This window comes from Phoenix dactylifera, chromosome 2 (assembly GCF_051530095.1).
Source record: "Phoenix dactylifera cultivar Ajwa chromosome 2, Ajwa_hap1_PhDact_Kaust_v1.1, whole genome shotgun sequence".
NCBI lineage: Eukaryota > Viridiplantae > Streptophyta > Magnoliopsida > Arecales > Arecaceae > Phoenix > Phoenix dactylifera.
In genome coordinates, this window is record NC_143191.1 from 1,359,440 (window position 1) to 1,383,515 (window position 24,076).

Here is a 24,076-nt window from a genome sequence, read left to right on the forward strand (position 1 = left end):
CCGTTGAATGGATGGGGCAGCTACATCATTGTGTGATGGGAAATCGAAAATGGAGGGAGAGCGGGCATTGTGCATATATAAGAAGGAAAATATTAGGGCATCCGAAACCAGGAGAGCATTCGGACCCCGGTCATGCTTTCCAGATAGTATGGGAAAAAATTGAGTGTGATCCGGTTCAAGGCAGAACACCCCTTCAGACATCTTTGGCTGAGAGGAGTTCGGCCCTAAATGAAAATAGAAATGAATAACTTCGGATCCAACCATTTGGTTGGGAGAGTTTTATTGCTGTTCAAGTTGAACGAGAATATTTCAATTCTTCAAAATCTAATTCCTTCCCTCTCTTCAATATTTAAATTTTATTCTGCCAAAGTTAGTTAAAAAAATAAAATATATTCTATTTAATTGATTTTCAAAAATATTTTTCTATTAAATTGATTTTCTGTTTCTAATTCAAATTACTCAAATGCATAGAGAAATACAACTATTTCGATTTCTATTTCCATCCATTCCGATTTCTATTTAGATTCTAGTTGTGAACCAAACGCACCCTCGATTTGGATTGGTGGATGACAAAAAATGATTCGATCAACAATTTTTTTGGTATATAAGGGCGTTCATTAATTCATTTGGTGAAGTCATAGGAGTTTGTGTGTCAATTATCTAATTTTAAATTCTAACTTTATCAAAATTTATGATTTCGAAATCAAGTTTTCTCTCTTTTTTTTTTTCTTCATACATAGATGCATACTTACATAAAGAAGCATCCACGTTCATGCAAACAACATTGAGTCCACTAGACCTCGATCTAGGGCATATTTGATTAATCATTAGTTTTGCAAATAACCCATACAACCATCTAGTTCAATTTGGATGCGGGGAATAGCCGCTTAGCTCAAACAAATGTTCTAACTTAGCTCAAACTAAACCACAATCATTCTGGCCTTTATCAGGATATTTTTTAGCTCATTTCGGTTTGGCATTTATCTTGCAACATGTTCATGCAAGGCCTGATCCCTAGTCTGTGTTGCATTAAGGTTCTTGTGAAGGGAGATTCCATTGCACGTATAAGGAGATGTAGCATTTGTACAACAACTTGGCTGCCACATATAGATTTCTGAGCACCTCGAACAACCAAGTTCAATGGTAAGCAGTAAAATATGTTGCAAGAACATGGTCATGCAGGGCTTAGTATCCACTACTCTTGCTGCATCTCAAAGTTCTTATGCAAGGCACTTTATATGCTAAGTATGGGCAAATGCAGTACTTGTAGGGCCAATGAGGAGAGGAGATCAGCAGTGCAAATAGAAATTTCTAGGCATATCAGAACACCTAGTTCCATGCTAAGCTCTACTTAGGTCTTGTTCCATGAATTCATGGTGCAGTACTTATTTCCTTTTATTCTTTTTTTTTCCATGTGTGTGAACACACATACAAATGATGGTAAACCTAGAAAGAGAACAATACAATAAAATTATTTGGAGGATGTTTTAGGTTCATATCTTGCGGAGGTGCTCTCAAATATCATTAACAGGTACCCTGATTTTGGAGGCATCTGTAATGCAACATGCATGGTTTGGAGGCTTTGTCATACCATGGCAATCTTAATGTCCAAAGATCAGGTCAGGGCTTTGTGCAAAACATAGCAAAGGTGTCTAACTTTTAAGGCTTGATAATCTAAAAGGCAAAAAAAAAATTGAAAAAGAAAAAGATTTTCTGAGAACTTTGGTATATAAAAAAGGAAAAAACCAATTTATTTTCCAGTCATGGTGTCAAAATTCACAATCATTTTCCTGCTTCAACTTAATGCCACTCAGAACCCAATACTGGTGCGGTCTAGTCTAATATGCTGTCACTGTTCGATTCATTGTAATTATTCAGAAAGATTCATACATTTAAGTCCCTGCCAGTGTCCGAAATATGTGGGAGGCTGCATGAATTTTTATGCAGGACTCTAGATCTGCTATGCATGTTTCCCCACAAAAGCTCTCGTTCACCTGCCCATATTGCATCGCTAGTATCCTGCAAAGGGATGCAAGTACAATACAAGGTCTGGCAGATCTGAGACTCCGACAAGAGTGAGGGTCCTGCATACGCGTTTTGATCATTAGCTGCAGTTTTGCAATATATAATAAGGATATAGGAAACACAAAGTGATAGTTTATTTAAAAACTTTAGAAATTAATAATGGAAATGTTCGAGTCCCTTAACAACAAGAATACATCATAATTTTCAAGCATATGTTGTTGAAAGAAGCTTATTCTTACATATAGTACGACAACATCTTGTAGCACACAATGAGCCCATCACTTCTCACTATTTCCTGAAAAGCATCAGAAAAAGTCGCCCAGATCAATAGAAGAGATTGGCAAAAAGAACAACTTAAAATTCAAATTGTTCAAAAAAGTGAAAAAAATATAAAGAGATGGAGTAGAAAAAATAGGCATGAATCAAATGGATCTGGAAGTTATGCATGATTTGTAAAAGAAGAGACAGAAATTCTAGACAGATAGCAGGACCGGAGAGTTTTGTATTAGATAAAAGACCTGTTTCGATTCAAAAAACAAATCGACATCAACCCTTGATGACAAGTTCATTATGCAGTTTCGTATTAGATAAAAGACCTGTTTCAATTCTAAAAACAAATTGCCAGTGACCCTTGATGACAAGTTCATTATGCATGTATGATGCAACAGAGAACCAATATGTACTCCACCCAATTTACATATGAAATTTTCCAAGTTAAATAAAAAAGAAGAAGAAACTTACACACGAATGAAGCAGGACAGAACTTTTTAGTTGACAAGAATTTACAAAGAGTTAGCACATGGATGGAGATTTTTATCAAACCTATTTATTAGAAAACAAAAGGAAAATTCAAGCACTTCTCCGCGTATTCAGATAGACAGTTTCTGGATTAATAGAGAATGGCAAGGTTAGAATTGCTTAGGGAATGTATTCTTAATTAACAAAAGGAAAAGGAAAAGAATAATTTCTAGGGGAATGCGGTAGCAAGAATGCTATATTATGACTGCATTAAGTACCAATAATGTACATTAACAAAATAAAAAAACTCACAAAAAAATATTTTTAAAGTAAACAATTGTTATACTACAATTACAAGCAGAACTTGGAACTTATGCAGCAATATGAAAAGAACAGGGAGCTTTAGCCATTTCAAAAAAATTTCTTGAAGGAATTAACACTAAGCTACAAAAAGAATTCTCTGATGCAGTATAGTAACAAAATAAATCACCAAACAGCTACACAATATAAAAGATGATAACAAGATGAGATACATGTGATTCTTAAATTAGCTAAGAGTTAGATCAATTGGTCAAACAGTAGTAGGTGTGAAAAGACCAAAACTTTGACAGCATTAAAAAGTAAAATTGTTTATCAGTAGCAGCAACAGATGGTTATGATTTGGCAAAATGATCAGAAGTTAAGCAGCAATTAGGTTCCTTGGCAGTTAGGGGGGATCACTGCCGCCAATTTTAGAATCCAATCAATAAAACATGGATGTTGTAATTACTTTAGACAAGGTTCTTTTCTGACTGAACTTTTTATCTTTCATTTTTTGGATGTATTAAAAGGACTACTATGGTCACACACACACACATATGTGGTCATAACATTTATTTTAACAAGATGGCCTGACATGACTAGTTGATTTCACATCTCAACTACCAAAATGTTGATCTAAAAAAAGACATTCATTGTTTGGTAGACAGCTTAATAGAAAGTAGTTTGCTGGAAAGTGTCTTCAAAACCATTTACAGTCCAAGTAGTTTGCTGGAAAGTGTCTTCAAAACCATGTTGATACTTGTTCATAGAAAATCTAATGATGATCGGATTCTTAAAATGAATCAAAATAAATCTCGTTGACTGCAGATAAATGTTCTATCTTAAGAATGCCTTTGCATTTCACACATGAATGAATGCTAATGACTTGACACTCGCAAAATTGCTTGTGGATAATAGGGTAAAAGTGTGCATACCAAGGAAGCCTAAAGGTGTCCTTCCACCGTCCCTGTTTGGCACAAGTGGCATATGTTTTGTCCAATCGAACAATTATCTCAGAAAATGTGGGCCTCACTGCAGTGTTAGAATCCCAGCACTCTTCAATCAACCTGCACATGGAGTAATTCTTGTAGGCATTCTTGATATATTGTAAGAAAAAAAATGGATTGTCGATGGTGGCACATACATTTGTATCACAAGTCTCAACAACAAAATAGTTTGTGAAAATGAATGGAAAATATGGATATGATGAAAGTGGAAAATATATCAGCCTTTTTTTTCCTTCTTTTCTTTAAGATACATATCAAACTATAGACACCAAAAAATTGATGCATGTGTACTCCAACCATATATTAAGACAGAAGGATATATAGGAAGAGCTATCAAAAGTAATATGTTACAACATAAAAAAGTGTTGTGCAACATACTCAAAAAAATATTCATTTATTTTCCTGAGGATATGCACATAGTTGTAGTGTACGTTGCAAAATAGAACGGTCTGAATTGTAATTAATAATAATAAAAAAAAGCTTCAGGATGGACTGAGTTGATGGACCAACAATTGTTGATCTTCTTTTTAAAAAAAACTGTATTTGGTACCTCATAGTTGATATTTTTTCTGTTGCAAGATAGACTCATCTAACGGATACCATTTTGAACATTGTTATACCTAAACTACCTCTATACTTGGTTCAGAACCCAAATCTCTGTGGTCAACCATCAAAAGTATTATAACTCATAATAAACATGAGCGATGTGGCTAACAGAGATATCCTGCAATTGTAATTGCAAAGAACTCCATGGCACTTTAAATCCCAGTTTGTATTTCATCATTCCATGCCAACAGCTCTTTTATTAATGAATCGAATTGCCTTGTGTTGAAACAATGGGTGCCATGTCTCTAAATAGAAGATTCCCCCTCCTTCACTTTATCATCAAGGTGCAGAACTCAATTGGAGTCTGACTTGGTACTTTCTATATAAAAGAAAACGAAATCCACGTGGCACCCCTTGCTTAAGGTTCCATTCCTCGGAATCTGCATCTGAGAGGGGGTGCTGAGGAATAGTCCCACATTGGAAGCGGCAGGGATCTTTAAGTACTCATGGGCCTGTCCACCTATCAACTCGAGTTTTGGGGTTGGACTTCATCACTCACAAAGGTCCTCGGCAGAGATCTAAAATCCAATGTTGTAAATTTTGAGCATGTGTTCCAGTAAATGATTTAGCTCCTAGGGCATCATCTGAATACATTCAAGTTACAAGATTTCATACCAAGATGAGAAAGACACAAAGAAGACAGGTGCACATGATGTCTCCTACACTAGATCTAACACATGATGCATAATAAATGATAAATTAATGTAAATAAATGCAGTATACAACAGTTGAAATCAACCTCTACAATATTGTATGATAACTAATGTTAAATTGTTCCTTGCATGGTAATTCTTTTTGCCAAAAAAAAAATTGTTCCATGCATGAAGAAAGATTAACAACTTCAAGTTAGGCTCATAGAATTTATTTACAAACTTACTCCTTAAAATCTGAAGGATAACTTTTTGCTTTGTTCTTTAATGATGGTCTCTTTCCTTCTAAGCAAAGTATTTTAGCCGCCTCCTCAGGGGCCTTCAGGTGGAAGGCTGGTGCTCCTTCAATCATCTGAACCCAATTGAAAATGCAGAACAAACATAAGAGTAGACTAAAAAAAACTTATATTCTGCTTCATAATTATCTGCGAAATATATATGACGGGAAACATGAATTACTAATAGGTCTCTCTTAAAACACAAATAATGGTAAATGTAACAAGAAGAACAAGTTTTCCTTCTATGCTCTATACAAAAGGCACTGATCAAACCAAATCCTTTCCTGAATATCCATACTAATCACAAATATAACCATTACATTCTATCCCATTGACTTGTAGAGTTTAAAAAAAAAAATCTTAATTTCTTCACATCCAACTCCAACACGATGAGGTTCAAAGAAAGCATTGTCATGAGATCAAAATGGACCTGTGCAATAGATCTGGCTTTTGCAATAGGTACTAATGCTAGAGCATTCCTTGGAGCTTGCTATGATGGACATATCATAGAACACATCATTTCATGGCCATAAAAAATTCACCAAAACAAGGTCTAAGGAAATCTTTATTCAATTGAATAAATTCTATATAAAGCTTAATGTTTAAATTTCATTTAGTACCCCAATCCATCAATTCATTCCAAAGCACCATGTCGAGACAACATAGGAAATGAGATTTCTCACTTCCTATGGTATTTGCTTAAGCTGTATGCTATACATAAAAATAACGAGAAACTTGCCGAGCTGTTTTATGTGAATAAACTTATACATAAACTATGAACAGAATTATATCAAATCCAATATGTAAAAAAAAGGGGCCCAAAAGCGTGATTATGAACTTCAATCAACAGCTAAACAATATAAAAACATAAACGAGGACCTTTTTCAAACATAAATTTATTAAAGATCATTCAAATCATAGAAGTCTGTAAGTGCAGTATTTTGTAGAAACAACATTGTCCTTGCTTTTTGTTTTTCATCCTCATCATAGATGATCATTATTAACCTAATAAGAGCCCTGCTGGAAAAGTTTCTGATAACAAACATGAGAATCCTATACTTAATGAGCAGCTTAGAAAGCAAGAGATAACTCTAAAATTGTATTGAAATCTATCTTTCCTTCAAGGATAGGAAACATTTCATGCTAGCTTATCAAAGTTACTAACAAGCTTTATACATACCCAAATAAGTGAGTTGCTTTCTTGATAAATGCAAAGGAGCAGGCGACTCAAAAGAATATAAAGGTAATCAATGCAAAGAAACATGCTACTCGAAAGAATACGAAGCTAAAACTGTGATTTTACTGCTCAATGGTAAAGAATGTGAATTATACTGTGCAGTTCTTTGTCATGTACTAGCATCGGAAATTGTGCAAGCCACTGAAAAATAGACTAAGAAACCAAAATTTTTGCAGCAAGAAGAACATTTCAATGGAGCATTGATGTGTAGAAGTTGGAGGATATGCAAGAAATGAGTGTCATCATCTGTCTCTCTCTGGCCAAGGAAATATTTTGATGTGGATTAATAGAGACTGAAAGAGAATCTAAATGGAGGTAAAAGGAAGCAAGAAGTGGTGGAAACAAATATACACTAGGAAGAAGCCTCCTTGAGATGAAAAAGATTTAAGTAGGGTCCACAGGGAGAAACAACAAAATCTTGTTGGTGATAGACATTAGAACACTATGTTCAGATGCACATTTCACGTTGTTTATGAAGGGTCACAATTTTCCTTGTAGAGATAAACACTATAGATATTCAAGTTACTAAAGCGGAATAATTCTTGACCAGACCTTGAGCCTAGAGAGAGAGTAAGGGGAAAGAGCCAAAAAGGTACGAAGCAATAGGGAATGCATGAAGTCTATTCAATCTGACTTCAGATTTCATCTTTAAGTTATTTCTCTTCTTGTTGTGATGTCCACAAAGTATGGTCAAATTTGACAAAAGCAAATGATTTGGTGAAAAAATTTAGAGACTCTCCACAATCATTCTGACTTGGAAAAAATTCCAATTAGGTTTTTAGAAGAGACCAAAAAAGGACTGTTATACATCAATCACAGCCAGCAGCACAATTTATTATGCAGGAAAGAAAGTTTACTTCAGGTACCGATTCTCGTACATAACCTAATTAACTTGTATCTATTTAATATTAAGTTTTTACATTATTGATACATATATCATAAGGTATATACTAGCTTTTAATGAAGAAAGCTACATGCAAGGATTACAAGAATACTGCTGCAAGGAGGGAAATGCTGGAACATTAACTGAAACCAGAAAAATTATGACAAACCTCATAAACAACGAGACCAAAAGAGTACACATCTACACTTCTGTCAAATATTTCATCTTTGTAGACCTCCGGTGCCATGTATAAATCTAGAATGAAGAAAGAATGATCAATACTGAACTGAGAGTCAAAGTATGTAGTATAATACAATCAAAATACACTATAAATTTTAGTCAATAATTCAAACCATGTCCATAATACCATCAGTATACAATGCATGTTTGTTTAGTGAGAAGATTATGTGATAGGGAGGTTACTATTAAAAATTGAGATGTGCAAAGACAGGTGGGGAGCCATGCTGAAAAGTATGACCCTTGGTAATTCATATTCTTAGTTAACTTATTTGAGTTTCACTGAGCTCATGCAAAAAAATGAAAATCTAAGAAACCTTGAGCAGCAGTTAAGAATTTTACTTAATAGTAACCTTGTAAACATTTATGGTAAGGTAGACAGTTCTAGATGATCTAGGATTTTGGACTCTATTAATCACAGGATGGTAAGGTAGACAGTTCTAGATGTCAATCTTTCGTGGGTTATTTAGGATACAATGTATAAGAGCCATGGGCACAGTTAACAAGAAAATTGCTACACATTCTAAGAGGAGAAGCCTAAGAGATGATATTAGATGGGATTTCAGGAACAATTAGTACCTTAGAGAAACATAGGTTGGCAATTTATCGAGAATATACTCTTCTAGTCATTATTATTAGTTTAATATTAGGTAACAAATAATCTGTACTTTTGAAAGGAATAATTATATTTTAATATACAATTTGGTAATTTGGAACCACAAATGATGGGACTTACTTGAAATGTCAATTTCTGTTGGATGTGCCAATTTTGCTTTATCGGGGCAAATTTTTGATAGCTTGATCAAACCAAAGCCTGCCACCTTCAACTGGCCCCCACTATCCAGCAAGATATTTCTGGCACCTTACCAAAATTTCAAATAGTAAAGTACAATCCATAATCCATTGAGTATAAATAAGCTTCAATTTTTATATTAGGATGGGCTGCTCATCGAGTCATCTTACTTTGGCTTTAAATCACAATGAATAATTGGATCTGGTTTGCACTGATGAAGATAATTCATGCCCCTGAATACAAAAGAACAACCACTATTTTAGAAGGATCCTTCAAATTATTGAAAGTGGAAAAGTGCATATATATTTAGATATACAGGTTGTAGTACTAACAATTGATGCTAGCCATAACCATCAAGCCTTATTGCAATTTCTTAGGAGATTTTCTATACCCTAGCCCTAGACAATTATCATAATTTTGTTCAACACCATCAAGTAACGGCACATTTGTGACAGGGGATGCCTCATTTAACCCTTGCCTGTTTCTCACAACAATAAGACAGCTTCTTTCTCGCACAAGCTGTCAGCCATCCATCATCATCATCTCACTTGAGGTGATTGCCGCACTAAATATGATGTGCCCATACACCAGAGTTGGTACCTTGAACTTCAAATGTGAATGAAATACCAAAATGTGAATGCGACAGGCATATAGTGGCATAGAAACGATTGGAAGTCATTGGAAGCTCAAGTCAGGTGGTTTTCAACATTGTCATATGCACGCATCCCAACAAGGACAACCAACTCAATTCGGTGAAGTATCAATCAGATGGAAGTTATACTTCATATCTTGAGCAAAACACTTCATATCTTGAGCAAAACTCGAGGTTTAATAGTGTAAGAGGGAATCAGTGTCGTAGAAAATCAAAGAACGTTTCTCAACATTCATTCTTTTCAAATAGATGAATAGAACAGAGGCAAAAAAATTTAAATGGAAACCAACCATATACAGAAAAAATCCTGGCAGCTTAGCATCAGCTTAATTTTTAGTATTTAGTAATTTAAAAGTATACAATGACATGCCTGGCAATATCAAGGGCAAATCTAAGAACTTTATGAGGCTGCAAACGTCCTTTCTTTTGAAGATAGCTTCCCAGATCACCCTGAGTTCAGCCAATAGCAAAATGTCCAGAGGTCATAATTCCATATCTTAATAAAAAGTTAAAAACTATCTTATCAAATAACATTTAAGAAAATAGATAGGTCAATAACATTAATTCTGCATGTTGAAAAGTTTAAGGTGTGAAACAGAACAACAACTCATTCATATCATAAAAAGTTCAACATTCAAAAGGATATACAGGACACAACAATATTAGACTTTCGAGAATCCAAAACAAAGTCGTAATGACAAAGACCCTTAAGGAATAAATACATTGCATGTTCCATATTACAAATTGGAAGGAGAAATATTGAAACATACTCTTGGATGATACTCTGAAACAATCATCATGGGTATGTTTTGGGTAACAGCTCCCACAAACTGAACCACATTAGGATGCCTCACCTTTTCCAGCAGAGTTAACTCATCTTTGAAAGCACTCCTGCACAAACAGGCATTCGGAGAATGTAAAAGCTTCAGAGTGGAAATCATTACCGAAATTAGAGCTAATTTTTAGGTCTGTAAAGGGCAGTAGTGTAGCATGAACACCATAAAGGAAATCCTCCTTCCGTTGTCCAGACACTATGTGGGTGGTGCATACTAAAATGATGTTATTATAACTTTTAAAGCTATCATGCATCAACCTAAATCCTTCATGCACATCTAAACAGTCAATATGGAATCTGGCAACATGACTGCTTCAAGGCAAAAAAGGGTGACCAGTGCAAAGGTTGACGTCCAACATCACGATTTCCAACTAGAAGAAATATCTAGGAATCCACCACCTACAGTTTCATGCAGCAAAGGATTGCATTTAAACCACGGAAAATAACAGGGTTAGTAAGTACACGCAATCAGGATCTGCATAGCTTTCTCTGTCAAGTATCTTCACAGAAACCTTGGTCCCGTTCCATTTAGCAACTTGGTATGTCCCCTGTATAAGTTAAAAAAAATAAAAAAGACATTTATTAGAAGGAAAATGTTTTCAAGAATCAGTGCATAAAGTTATATGCGGGAAATTACTGAAGAAAATAATGCAGCTTATACTGCGGGACAGGATCAGCTGGTACGAAGTAGGACCGATAAATTTTGGATAATATGGGTGAGCTAGGATTTTCACCACTTGTTAGATTTTTTTTCTTTGATGAACTTTTGCGATTTGATACTCAGGAAGGTCATAGTCCAACTTAGTATGTAAAACATCCATTATGATGTTGAGAAGACCAAGAGTGCAGCATCAATAAGATTCTATTAAGAGATTTTATAAGCTTGCATGAATTCTAGGAGGAAACTGATTCTTCCAATTTAAGAGCCCCCATATTACTATATATTGGCTCCATGGTAAGAGAGGAAGTATAAAATATACGAGGATAAAATAAATTGATCTAAAAGTCGCTATTGCATGCAAAAGAATTGACTGAAAATAGCATTTTGACAAACTAAAGATGCTTGTTCCCTCAAAAAAGACAAACTAAAGATGTTTGAATCTTAAAATGTTTTGTTAAGATGGTGTCAGCTATGCTGCAAGTACTTCTTTCAAATCCATCTTGACATGAGAGAGACTATAATAGACCTTACGGTCTTTACCTACAACTGAAGAACTTATAAAGATTGACATGGCTTAGTACACACAATAAATGTAACCCCTAGTCATTACATGCGAAATGTATCCCATGTGTTCGTGATTGGTTATACGAATCTGGATTGTCCATCACTCTACCTAGATCCATGTTCTCCATTATATACTACCAGGACAGCTAAAGTTTGGTTCTTTTATAATTATATTATACATACCTTAAAAACATCAAGACAGAATACGAACTGCTGCATAATTTTAACATAACATTCATGGATAAATAACAGAGGAACGTGCCTTTAGGACCTCTTCACCTCGGCGAAATTGAAGCTCTCCTGGGTTCAGTTCATATTCTGGAACTTCTCGGGGATTCGAAACAGTCATGGGAGTCCTCCTAGTTTTCTGAAGAGGAATGATGAATGGCATATTAAGAAGAATTAAGACAAGGAAATTGACCTTACTCAAGAAAGAAGAGTACTCCAAAAGGAATTGAGTAATACTGGAACTTTGGCTCCTCTTTCTTTCAAAATATTGTAGACCTCAACATTGCCATAGAACTTTGCATCAGCAGCAGCCTGCCAGGCAATAGACAAGGCATTAGGAAATATATATTATATATGTATGATAGAGTCAATTTAAATAATGGTTAAGTTAAATTTCGTTGCAGCTAAGATCTTGCTATCTGAAAGATCAAATTTTTACCATCAAGACATGACCAAACTACATTAACACAAGCAGGACGACAAAGATCTGGAAAGAAGAAATCATCACCGTGCTCCCCCAACGATCCCTGGCATCGATGTTAGCCCTCCAGCTCAGCAACAACTTGACAACGTCGACATGACCCTCGCAGGCTGCTATATGAAGCGCCGTCCTCCCATCCAGATCGATGCTGTTCACATCAACACCATCCTTCAGGAGTTGGCCGACCCCTTTCACATCTCCCTGGCAGGCCATGAACAGCAGCTGCATCGTAGAGTCGAGATTATCCGGCACCGTGAGCTCCTCCCTGACCTGGCTCCGGCTCCAGCCGTTGGGGTCAAGAGATGACTGCCGTCCAAAGGTGAACCGGATCACATTGCCGAGGCGCGGATCAAATGACAGGTTCCGGTGGAAGCTCAACCTCCCGCTCTTCCTCAACGACCCGGTTGAGAACTGCCGCAAAATCCCCCTCTTCTGCTGCGCCGCCTTTTCCATCTCCTCCCGATCAAAATCTAAAAACTCAAATCTCAAATCAAGCCCTAACTTTAGAACTTTATCCAATTCGTCAATATTGAGTGCACGAAAGCATCCATCTCGAGACAAGGACCAAATCTTTCAGCAAGAAACAACATGAAACCGATGGAATTGGACCCTCTCTTTTTTTTTGCCTCATGCAAGGAGATCGGGAGGGATTTGAGATAAGACGCCGGGTTCTGAAGGAAATCGGGGTTGGGATAGGCGATTAGGAACTCGAGATGGAGCCCCAGAAACCCCGATTCCGATCAGAAACCAGGAGGAGGAGGGCAGGGATGGAGACGAGAAATGGGATTGGCTTGGAGAAGGATCGAGGCCCGTGGGATTTGGGGAAAAAAAGGGGAGAGAGGGGGATATGAGGGGAAGAAAAGGAGGCGAGGAAAGAGGGGAGGGAATGGAGGGGAAGGAGCGGGGAGAAGGATTCCACCCTCCTTTTCCGGAGAGCGTGGAGAGGAGGAGAGTCCTCTCGTTTGGTTTGGTTTGCTTCCTATTTATTTATGGGCTTGGGAGGCAAGAAGGGAGGGGCGCGGTGGAAGCCAGCGCGTTAAACGTTTGAAAAAAAGCCGGTAACCAACGTTCGAAATCGTGGAGGAATGAGGAAACAGGGGACGCGCGCATAGAAGTTTCTATACGGGTTCTGAATATATGTAGGAAAGTTTCAAAAAATGAAAGAAAGAGAAACCCATTTCTGCTTCTTCTTTTTTTTTTGGTGCAAAAAGGATCCAGTTTGAATTTATTTTCCTAGGGCAACGCATCATTTCCCTCATGATTATTTAAGGATATGATGATCTAATAAAATTAAACATGAAGCATTTGAAATATTTAATAATAATAAATATATATATATTTTTTTGGTGAGAAGAAAAGCAAGGCCGATACTTTTTTTTTTTTTTTACAAAACTCTCTTCTATTTAGGTAGCACCTCAAGCTATATGTAACAAAAAAAAAAAGTCTATTATAAATAAATAGATAATATGTATTTATAAGAGAGGGATGGTTTCAACATCATATCCTATTGGATATTCTTATTGTGAAGAGGAATAAATTTTTCATTCAATTTTCAATAGTAGGCATATGTCTAGCTTTAAGATATCTTTTAGTTGATAACCTACTCTCTGTTATGGTAGGTTATCAATCTACCCATTTTTCATTAGACAAAAAATATCCTTACTTTTTAAAACTTTTAAGGGTACTTTATGTCTTTTAACAATCTCACATTTACTCACCCTCTTAACCCCTCCAATTAATGCTCTCTCCCTCTCTCTCTCTCTCATACATATACATATACATATGCATACATACATACATACATACACATACATACATACATACACATACATACATACATACATACATACATACATACACACATATACATACATACATAGACATACATACATACATATACATACATGCATACATGCATACATACACACACCGGAGAGAGAGAGAGAGGGAGAGAACATTAATTGGGGGTTGAGAGGGTGAGTTAATGTGAGATTGTAAAAAGACATAAAGCACCCTTAAAAGTTACAAAAAATAATGGTATTTTTTGTCCAATGAAAAATGGGTAGATTGATAACCTACCATATCAGAGAGTAGGTTATCAATCCCCTATATATATATATATATATATATATATATATATATATATATATATATATTAGAGTAGGATGGGCTAATTTATACTTTTTTTACTGCACGCTCAGTCCAATTTGAGGATTGACTCTGACTGGAATTGAACTCTTACCACATCCAAATGGCAAGGGATGATAAAATCCATCCAAGCACTTAGTGATATTGAATTTTTATATAACACAATTGCATAAAACTATAGTTTGAAAAATATAAATAAACTAATCATATTATTGAAAAGAGAGTATGTGAATGTGTTATGTGCTTGCTTGGAGATAAAAAGGAAGCATAGGCCCATATTGGTGTTTGACCTAATCAAATAACAATGTGTTCGCCAATTCAATGAATGTGCAACCTCACAAGCAAAGGTGCACTCAATTCAAAGGATTTATTGACTATATCAAAGCTTGTCACGTCACAAAAGCTTGCTATAGATATGCCAAAAATCATGTAAGCTTACTTTATTATAAGCAACCAAATCTAGTGGTCTCTCTCTCTCTGCTGGCTTCCACAAAATGGTAATGCTTTATTGTATAGTCCTGGCATATGCCTTCCAAAAATTAGGAAACTGCAAGCTTCTAAATAATCAATATAACTCCCCTTGCAAGGAATGCTACTTTAATCAAGGTTTCTTGCTTGGATGCAAAATTTAATTCAATGAGTAATATTCTATTGAAGTATAAGAATTCTCTATGCTCATCATTCAGCCTAACCTATATCAATTATTGATTGTTGCCAGCGATATTCTAACTTATGATGTTCAAACAAGAAAACATTTCTAAATAATCAATATAACTCCCCTTACTAGGAATCCTACTTCAATCAAGGTTTCTTGCTTGGATGCAAAATTTAATTAAATGGGTAATATTCTATTGAAGTATAAGAATTCTCTATGCCCATCATTCAGCCTAACCTATATCAATTATTGATTGTCGCCAGTGATATTCGAACTTATGATGTTCAAACAAGAAAACATAAGCAGGAATGCATCAAGCAAATGTAGTAGCAATCATGTAAAACGACTCGTAGATTAGTTGCAGTTTTTCAACAAAGACCATCTTGAAAGTTTATCACTATAAGGGGCCGGATATGGCTATTTCCAGGAGTTGATTGAAAAAGATTTGTATTTGTTTTAAAGCGTAGTGGTATAAATTCTTTGATACAAATTAGTCTCCTCTTGGTTTCAAACTTGAGGCCATGTCCAACAAACTAAGATGTCATAAATAAAGAACTTTAAAATGCTTCTGGTAATCAAAACATTTTTTTCCTCCTGATACAACTGGAATTGGCAATGAACACAAAGGTTATAAAGTAACATAAACAATCAAATTTGTTTGGATACGTATGGGATTGGCTAGTCCTTTTTCGTTTTTTTTTCTCTTTTAAGAAAATTGAGAAAATGTTAGGATAGATCAAGGCATTAGCTAAAAATATTTGATTGTTTTGTGGCTTATCCATAGGTCCACAAGAATTGGTACCTAAATCTTAATTAGTTAAAGACTTATCATGAAAGCTAGGAGCCAATTAATATTTTCTTCTACATATTTTAAGTTAATGCAATTCTAGAGCAATTCTTTCGAGTTTCGTCCAAATCTAAATAGATTATTTTATAAGGTTGGAAAACAATGGGGGAATTTAGACATTAATGGAGCTAGTGGAACATTGATTCCTCCTTTTTCTTACAAAAAAGGGGGGGAAAAGGGAAGTTGGACATTGAATACCCCATTAGTTTGTATCTATGATATCTTGATATCCCATACGTGTATGATTGCTATAAGTGTTTGATTTGATTTAACTCAATGAGAAACAAGGAGGAAACAACGAGGCCATTAATCCCATGTTTTTAAACTTTTCTTCAAAGAAAACATAATTTTTTAACTTTTACCATCATCTTTTAAGTAGTAAATAGTATCCCAGTTCCTATCCATACATATTTATTGGTCACCAAATCAGTCATCATATTAATACAACCGTATGTTCTCCGAAATACCAGTTCAATTGCATCTGGCGTCCTCAATAAGATTACTGCTTTCATATCATAGAACACCATGAGCAACCTAACCGAATTGTTTACCTCATTTAGTGAGGAATCATGGTCATAATAGTGAGAAATTATTTACATACCGATACACTTGTATATGTATCAATTACTCATATAAATGAGCAAGTATTGAAAAAAAAAAAAAAACAAGTGAACTGTTATTTAATAATCATAGGTGAGGATTAGCTACTATCTTTCTAGAATAGCTATCCTGGAAACAAATTATGCCGACGAGAATTGGCCTCATTCACGCGGTGATGTTGACCGGTGGGACCATGTTGACCTGTAGCAATCTTGGGCGGAGACTTTGTCGTAGACTTTTTTTTTCCTTAAAAAAAAAAAAAGGCACACTTACTTTTCAATGCCCTCTCATTAGACAAGAGATTTTTAAGCCCGTTTTAAAGGTCGGCATATAAAATTTAGATCGTTGGAGAAAAGAAATTCATGATCCCAAAATTTTAGAGATAATATAAATTATTTATTATATTATCAAAATTTTAAAGATCTCGTAGCCTCTCTCTCTCAATATATATATATATGTGTGTGTGTGTGTGTGTGTGTGTGTGTGTGTGTATGGGGCTCATCAAAGGTGCACGATTTTATCAACAGATAATTTAAGCTCGACATCTAAACACAACTAAAAGATGACGACTTGCATATTACCATTGGAATACCAGATAAGATGATTCCCTGTTCATGATTAAGTACAACCATCCAAAATTTATTATCTCGATACTGGACTCCATACTAGTGTCATCAAATACTGTATCGGTACGGTATAGAATTTTTTTCGATGTACCAAATATCTGTATGGTACATCACGTACCATTCAATTCCAACCGATACGGCAAAACGTGTAACTACCTAAATGTAGTGGTATCATCAGCATCTTTTTTTTCTCTCTGTTTTTTTTTTTTTGATTGAATACACCATCTATTCAAGAATATGGAGCTAAGGTTCCCAATTGCTGAGATATTCACCATGGACGATATCAAAGATGGATGGTGGTTTAGTGCATCTCAATCCAGATAAAAAATGGAAAAATTTTTAAATGGATTGAGATATTCTGAGTTCTAAGCTGTATAAGACTCGAGATATCATCTCAGCCGGTATAATTATATAAGGTTGGAGCAATGCTAAAGTTCCCTTTGTCACATGGAGAAAGGAGATTTGTGCAACCTGATACTTAGGGGGTGGTTGAATGATGAATCACTAAGATAGCAGTCTTATAAACTTTCCATGTGTATTAATAGACACCCCAAAGTATTTTCCTTAAGATTAACTGCTACTTTTAGATATTGATTTTTTTTTAATATTTATTCAAAGATTTCAGTCTTTGGTCACCGAGGCACATAACTCTTGTTGTTATTTGCTAGAGTTGGTCATTGCAGTAATTTGCTAGACTTGGTAATCATTCTAACACTTTGTTTCTGGAACAAAGGGAGAAGAAATCCACCCAAGCTTGTTTTAGGATTTTCCTTTGAGACATTGGAAACCATTTTTCATATAGACTACCAAAAGAAAGGGAAAGGGAGAGAAACACAGTTTTTTTCATATTTGGAACAAAACTAAATATGCTTTAAGAGTGCTTTGTCTACACCCTTACTGCAAGTCCCTAGATGCACAAGTGAGTCTCATAAATCTCTTTATAATATATTAATATTTCAAATAGCACCTGCAAAGTTCCCCACATTTTACTGCTGGATATCAAGCTTTAATTGTGACAGATAAGATCATGTCATGCAATTTCAATGTTGAAATTTGCCGAAGAAAGTTGAAACTCTCGCAATCAAAGTGTCAGCTGGTCTTTATCTACATAGGCATCAAGACTTATGTTAAAAGATTTGAGAAACTTCCAGGAGCCAAACATAAAACATAAGCAATCTCAGTACAATGATAAGCAATCATCTGGATGAATAAAATCAGCAACAAGGCAATAAATAGCCATTTCTAATGTGAGCAGGTTACGTATGAGGTTAATTTAGCCAAATTTGAATAAAATATGAGATATTCATCCAAAAGAGAAGACAGAAAAAAGCAACTAGTAAAGTTACTGTTACAAGCCAAATGAAAAACAGTGTTTCTGCAGTTTAAAATCACTCTCTGGGATTAATTTAGCCAAATCTAAAACTTTCATATTCACTCAAAAGGAAGGAAAGAAAAGGCAACTAGTTATGTAATTGGAACAAGTCAAATAAACAACAGTGATTCAACCTCTAAAGTTTAAGATCACTATCTTGTTCCTGCTTTAAGGGTCATTCATTTATGTGTCAGTAATTTTGAATTTAGTTATCGAACCAATTACGCTTGTGAGGCATTTTCTAACAGAGCAGGCGGCCAGCAATTGGGAGGAAAAGTTTAGGACAATACCAAAGAAGAACTAAATTGAACTGATGTGGTCCCATGATAAAACAAAGAACGGTGCAGGAGATGCGACATCCCATATTTGCCATGGTTGTGATTATTAAGAAGTAAAATTTCAGTTCAGGTCTGCATTATTCCATGCAAAACATTTAATGTAAAATTTCAACTGTCAACTTCCTTCACGCAGAAGGAGAAGAAAAAAAACTAGAGATTAAAAACCAAACATTTTGGATTCGAATACAAAATCAACCTGTACCCCTGTAGCTTATGGAGCTCATTTCAACGGAATAAACATGCTAATTATTACGTATGCTTCTTGGTGAACTTGGAAAGATAGACCTGAAGGTGATATGATGTCTTCGCCACAAAAAGGCAAGTAAAATACTAGAATCACTGTCTAATTGATAGTGTATACATTATTTTAGAAAACTAAAATTTCACCTAAAATATGCAGCATGGCAATCTACATATACCTGATATACAAAAGACAGCCAGTGGGCAGTACATATAGATCTCTCCATCTATGATAATTTGATCTAAGCTGCTTTGCTCCTTTCAGCAAAACAATTACGAGACTCGAGCACGTGCTATGCATGTGCAAGGCAGGTAAAAGTGTATCTCATGAATAGAAAAAGGGGGTTGTAGCACAAGAATTCATAAAACTAGTGATAATTTGCTTTTCTTCTGCATTCAGCCAACTGTCTCACTGTGCCACAATAAGTTCATCCAGGTAATCAGCATCAGTACTCTCAGGTTGCAGCATTATTTCATCATCAGCAGTAAAGTGATATCTTTCCCCGATAGCTCTTAGGAGCTGGTATACTTCAAACATAGTTGGCCTCTCCTTAGGATCTGACAGAACACAAGAACATGCAACCTTCAAAAACTGGAGGAGCTCCCTGTCATAATCCTTTCCTATTAAGGACTTATCAATGGCATCCTGAAGAAGAGAACTGTTTGAAAGATACGTAATCCACTCCGCCAAGCTGCCTTTGAAGCTTTCTGGAGCTTTAGACACCTGAGTTGGTCTTTCACCAGTAACCAGCTCAAGTAGAACTGTTCCAAAACTGTAAACATCGCCCTTTGGAGTTGCCACCAGAGTCCGTGCATATTCAGGGGCCACATACCCCAAGTCACCAAACTCACCATTGACGAAAGTGCTAAGATGGGTATCAACTGGATTCATAAGCCTTGCAAGTCCAAAGTCAGATATCTTAGGTTCATAATCTTCATCCAGAAGGATGCATTTGGAGCTTATGTTACGATGAAGGATGCGGGGGTTGCAACTATGGTGAAGCCATGCTAGACCTCTTGCTGCCCCAATACTGATTCTTAGCCTCAGTGGCCATTCCATTAATTTCTCCTCGCCATCCACCTGATGTAATTGATCAAAAAGGGTCCCCCTGGGCATGTGTTTGTATACTAACAACCTCTCCTTCTTAGCAACACAATAGCCCAGAAGAGGAACCAAGTTGCGATGCCTTACATTTCCTAATGTTGCCATCTCTGAGGTGAACTGTGATTCAGAATGTTGGGAATCCTGTAGCCTTTTGACAGCAAGATAAGAGCCATCAGAAAGCATCGCCTTGTACATAGTTCCCGTTCTCCCTGTACCAATGATGTTCTCTTTGCTAAAATCATTGGTTGCTTTCATGAGATCGCTCAACTTCATTTTTGAAATGGACTCCTCGAACATAGAAACCTGGATATAAGAATTCATTGTAAGTCTATATGGACCTTAAATAAGATAAAAAGAATATAGTACTTAAGGTGTCATTAAAGATTTAAATTAAGAGGACATGAAATATAGTCAGCTTGCCTTGATGCCTTTGGCTCCCTTTATGCTCTTCACCCACTTGTTTTCATCAGCATCCTTTTCCTTTTTCTTGATAGGCACGTTACGCAAACAATAGAATAGAATAACTCCCACAATTATGATGGTAAATAGCACACCACCAATGGCTGCTCCTATGATGACTGCAGTATGGCTTTTCTTTGGAGGTCCCTTGCAATTATCCAAGGGTTTCCCACAAAGCCCTTTATTGTTTGCGAAGTTTATAGCATCGAAGGAATTCTTAAATGAAGGAATTGGTCCTGTCAACAAATTGTCAGCCACACTGAATGTCGTCAATCGATCAAGACGGCTCAGTTGCCAAGGGATCTGTCCAGACAGTCGGTTGTGTTGAAGATTGAGGATATTAAGGTAGGTACAATTTGACAGGTTCACTGGAATTTCACCTGAGAAACTGTTATAGGAGAGATCAAGAGAAGTTACATACGGCAGCTTTTTTGAGATATCAGCTGGAATGGGTCCAGAAAAGTTGTTGCTTGAGAGATCCAGTCCAGTCAAACTCGTACAATACTCAAGGCCTGACGGGAATTGTCCTTGAAGACCCATGTTGGAGAGATGCAGATTAAGGACCCTGCTTTCATCAGGATGCCAGCAATCTACGCCATTAAATTTGCACATGAAGCCCTCAGTCAAGTTATCAAATTTCCACGAATATGTCAGCATGTTGTTGGGGTCTTTCAATGATTGTTGTAATGTTTTCAGGCATTTAATATCAGTTTCAGTACCATAACATATATTACCCAGCCATAACCAGAGAAGGGTTTGAAGAAGAATAGCGACAGCTATACTTTCCATGGCCATAAACAATAAGTAACAAACTAGGCACGTCTGCTGAACACAGATACTAGGCAACCGACGAAGCTATATAATGGACAAGCATTATTGCTCTCCAGGTTCCAGTTGTACCTGCACAAAATATGAACCAAGTTTTTTAAAAAAATGGATTTTATCATGCTAAATAAGAAATATATTATAATAACTACAGATTCTAAACCCAACAAGCAAAAGGCAGCCAAGTAATTTAATATATTCCGCCTTGAATGTTAAAAATATTAGTAAGTAGATGCGGGTTCAGGAAAGCAGACATTTAAAAACTTCGTAGGAAGGAAGTGCTTAGGAAGCAGGTGTACGTACGAGTTCTTGGAGAGTTCCAAAGAGGGTTTATCCCCCTATCTAGAAGGTTTCTCCTAGTAAGGTTCAAAGGCCAGGAAGTTCCGAAGAGTAAAGACAACCATATGGAAGTTCAACAGGTGAGACGGCGAAAGAAGAACTTTGGCCATATGTCCTCAATTTTCATGCCATAACATAGTAAAGACATGACACAGAGATCACAATGTAAAACATGTCACTACCAAGAGCTAGAACTCAGTCTAACAGCTAAAAATAGAGAAAACAGTTATAGGGACAGGAAGTATTTAGTTACTCATACACAACCTCAAAGATTATACGTCACATGTAGAATGAGCAAGCAAAACAAATCTGATGATACATTTGTCTGCTTGAAGAAGAAGAAGCAGCAGTGAAACCTAATTCAACTTTTACCTGAGCATTAGATGAACCATACACATGCTTGATAGAAAAATTAAGAAGCAAGTTAGAATCACAAAAGATCCAACCACACAGAATAATTGACTCACATATTAATATTCACTGACCATATTCAACTCTAGCGCCACCACCCATCAAAAACACCAATATCTGACTTATTCAGAACGGAAAGAATGAATCCAAAAAAGACGAGCAATTTACATGCACAGTCTGCACAACAGAAGAAGTACACTATGCAGAATATAGAAACTGTTCGATTCCAGACCGTACAACCCAAGAACTCGGCCCAACAGGCTCCAATCCTAGAAAAGTTATTTTGTCACCAGAACTTAAAGGATTGGAGGAGAAGGCATATTTGGAAAAACCAATGGAAAAAAGAAATCTGCTGCTTCCTTGTAATCAGCATAAAAGATCTGTACGCCAGAAAGAATATTTGGCCCTGACTGTCGACCTATTGAACTCTCTTATCCAACACTTCCAACCCAGTGAAACTCAAAACCAAATTCCAGCAAGATCCAAAGCCACTGATTCAGGAAGCTAAAAGTTCAACCAAGGAGATAAGAAAATAGACCTGATAAAGTAACATAAAAGTAAACAACTAGAGCACTAAGGTGCAATTTTAAACCCACAAAACCTTAATGACTAGAAACCCAATTTTAAACCCATCAGATCCAACTATACCAATCACATAAGTTACCAATATATAAACAGAAAAACCAAATAATCATAGAATTAACCTCAGAAAACACCAATCACTTCCACCATCAAATCACAGCAACTTGTATGCACAATTATCTAAAGAAAAAAAAAACAGATCATTTCCAGCAGACAGACCACCATAAGAAATTACCATTTATGATCCAAAAAAACGCATGTTATTGAGTAATCAACCTCAGAAGACCTTTCACTTCCACCATCAAAACTCAGCAAGTTCAATCCAGAATTATTACTAATAACAACAACAAGAAGAATCAGAACATTTCATACATGACAAACAAGGCGTACAAAAAGAGGATAACTGAACTGCGATCCTAATGGAAGAAAACATAAAATTCAATATTCAAAATAAAATTTCTTTTGGCCCCATAGTTCCCCCATCAAACCCACCATATGAAAAGCCGAACCTTTACCAAAAAAATTGGTGGAGAAAAACATTGAAGAACACCACCGAGATCTCTAAATTCACAAAACTCCATCACTAGAGAGGCCAAATTCAGCAGCACAACTAAACTCCAAGCACACCCCCCGGAAGAAAGATCAAAGATGCCAACTTGATCCAAACTAGCAAGAAGATTCCAGTAACAACCTACTCACAGACTAAAAGAGTAGCTTAAATTCTTGAAAAAATGACATAAAAATCGCAACCTGGTCACTCACCAGAGACGGCCATGGCTCGTAGAAGAGCGGAAAGGAGTCCGACCGACGAAATCCAGTCCAAACCCTTAAAAAAAAACAAAAAAGTGGGAGGAGAGAAGGGGTTGCCCTGAATGGGAACGCGGAAATCAGCAACGACCCGAGGGTGGAAGACTTCTCAGGATAGAAAAAGAAGGGGTGGAGTCGTTTGGAAGACTCAGCCAACCCCACCACCAATAGCAACAGTTTGTTGCCCTTTCCCCCCAAAGTTAAAAGTCACAAAATGCTATATATATTTCTACCCAAAAAAATATATATATACTTTTCCTCCCCTTCCCCCAAAACCTCGTATATTATTATTGCTAAAATAAATGATTCTTACAGCTCTAGTATTGATACATTTAAAAAAATTAAAATATAGTATATCTCAGAATGCACTAGACAGCTCACTCTTCTCAACCCAAATAGTGTTTTCAGAGTAGTTGGCGTTTGTTATTGTTTGAACTTTGAATTATTAGTGACGTTGTGGGTTTGTTCCTTATTATTGTCTCTCCAAATGCTAGTTATCTCAATACACATATCTATGTTTTATTTTATAAAATTCATAGGGCATGTT

General features: G+C 36.1%; 2 protein-coding genes across 20 annotated transcripts; both read right to left on the reverse strand.

The window, feature by feature from the left end:
- Positions 1 to 1,721: 1,721 nt before the first annotated feature.
- On the reverse strand, positions 1,722 to 13,135 carry LOC103706059 (integrin-linked protein kinase 1-like). Of its 2 annotated transcripts, XM_008790029.5 has the most exons (13): positions 12,203 to 13,135; positions 11,932 to 12,006; positions 11,729 to 11,833; positions 10,704 to 10,789; positions 10,177 to 10,297; positions 9,777 to 9,856; positions 8,925 to 8,987; positions 8,698 to 8,816; positions 7,894 to 7,979; positions 5,554 to 5,678; positions 3,999 to 4,130; positions 2,265 to 2,320; positions 1,722 to 2,084 (listed from the first exon to the last, which is right to left on the reverse strand). In XM_008790029.5, exons 1-12 carry the CDS (start codon positions 12,626 to 12,628, stop codon positions 2,314 to 2,316), a joined length of 1,425 nt encoding a protein of 474 aa, XP_008788251.1. In that variant the 5' UTR covers positions 12,629 to 13,135; the 3' UTR covers positions 1,722 to 2,084; positions 2,265 to 2,313. The 2 variants fall into 2 exon arrangements, with proteins under 2 accessions (XP_008788251.1, XP_088570988.1); XM_088714862.1 differs by lacking the exons at positions 1,722 to 2,084; positions 2,265 to 2,320 and having other exon boundaries at positions 3,729 to 4,130; positions 12,203 to 13,133.
- Positions 13,136 to 17,873: 4,738 nt separating this feature from the next.
- BIR1 (BAK1-interacting receptor-like kinase 1) lies at positions 17,874 to 23,725 on the reverse strand. 18 transcript variants are annotated; one of them, XR_015974871.1, is made up of 6 exons: positions 23,485 to 23,617; positions 23,232 to 23,388; positions 22,958 to 23,056; positions 20,527 to 21,465; positions 19,181 to 20,409; positions 17,874 to 18,155 (listed from the first exon to the last, which is right to left on the reverse strand). XR_015974871.1 is itself a non-coding variant. In XM_088714866.1 (5 exons), the coding sequence occupies exons 4-5, from the start codon at positions 21,358 to 21,360 to the stop codon at positions 19,411 to 19,413; spliced, it is 1,833 nt and encodes a 610-aa protein (XP_088570992.1). In that variant the 5' UTR covers positions 21,361 to 21,465; positions 22,958 to 23,056; positions 23,215 to 23,388; positions 23,485 to 23,666; the 3' UTR covers positions 19,059 to 19,410. The 18 variants fall into 18 exon arrangements, 9 of the variants coding, with proteins under 9 accessions (XP_088570992.1, XP_088570993.1, XP_088570989.1 ...); XR_015974869.1 differs by having other exon boundaries at positions 23,215 to 23,388; XR_015974872.1 differs by lacking the exons at positions 22,958 to 23,056; positions 23,232 to 23,388 and adding an exon at positions 22,197 to 22,631 and having other exon boundaries at positions 23,485 to 23,688.
- Positions 23,726 to 24,076: the final 351 nt, after the last annotated feature.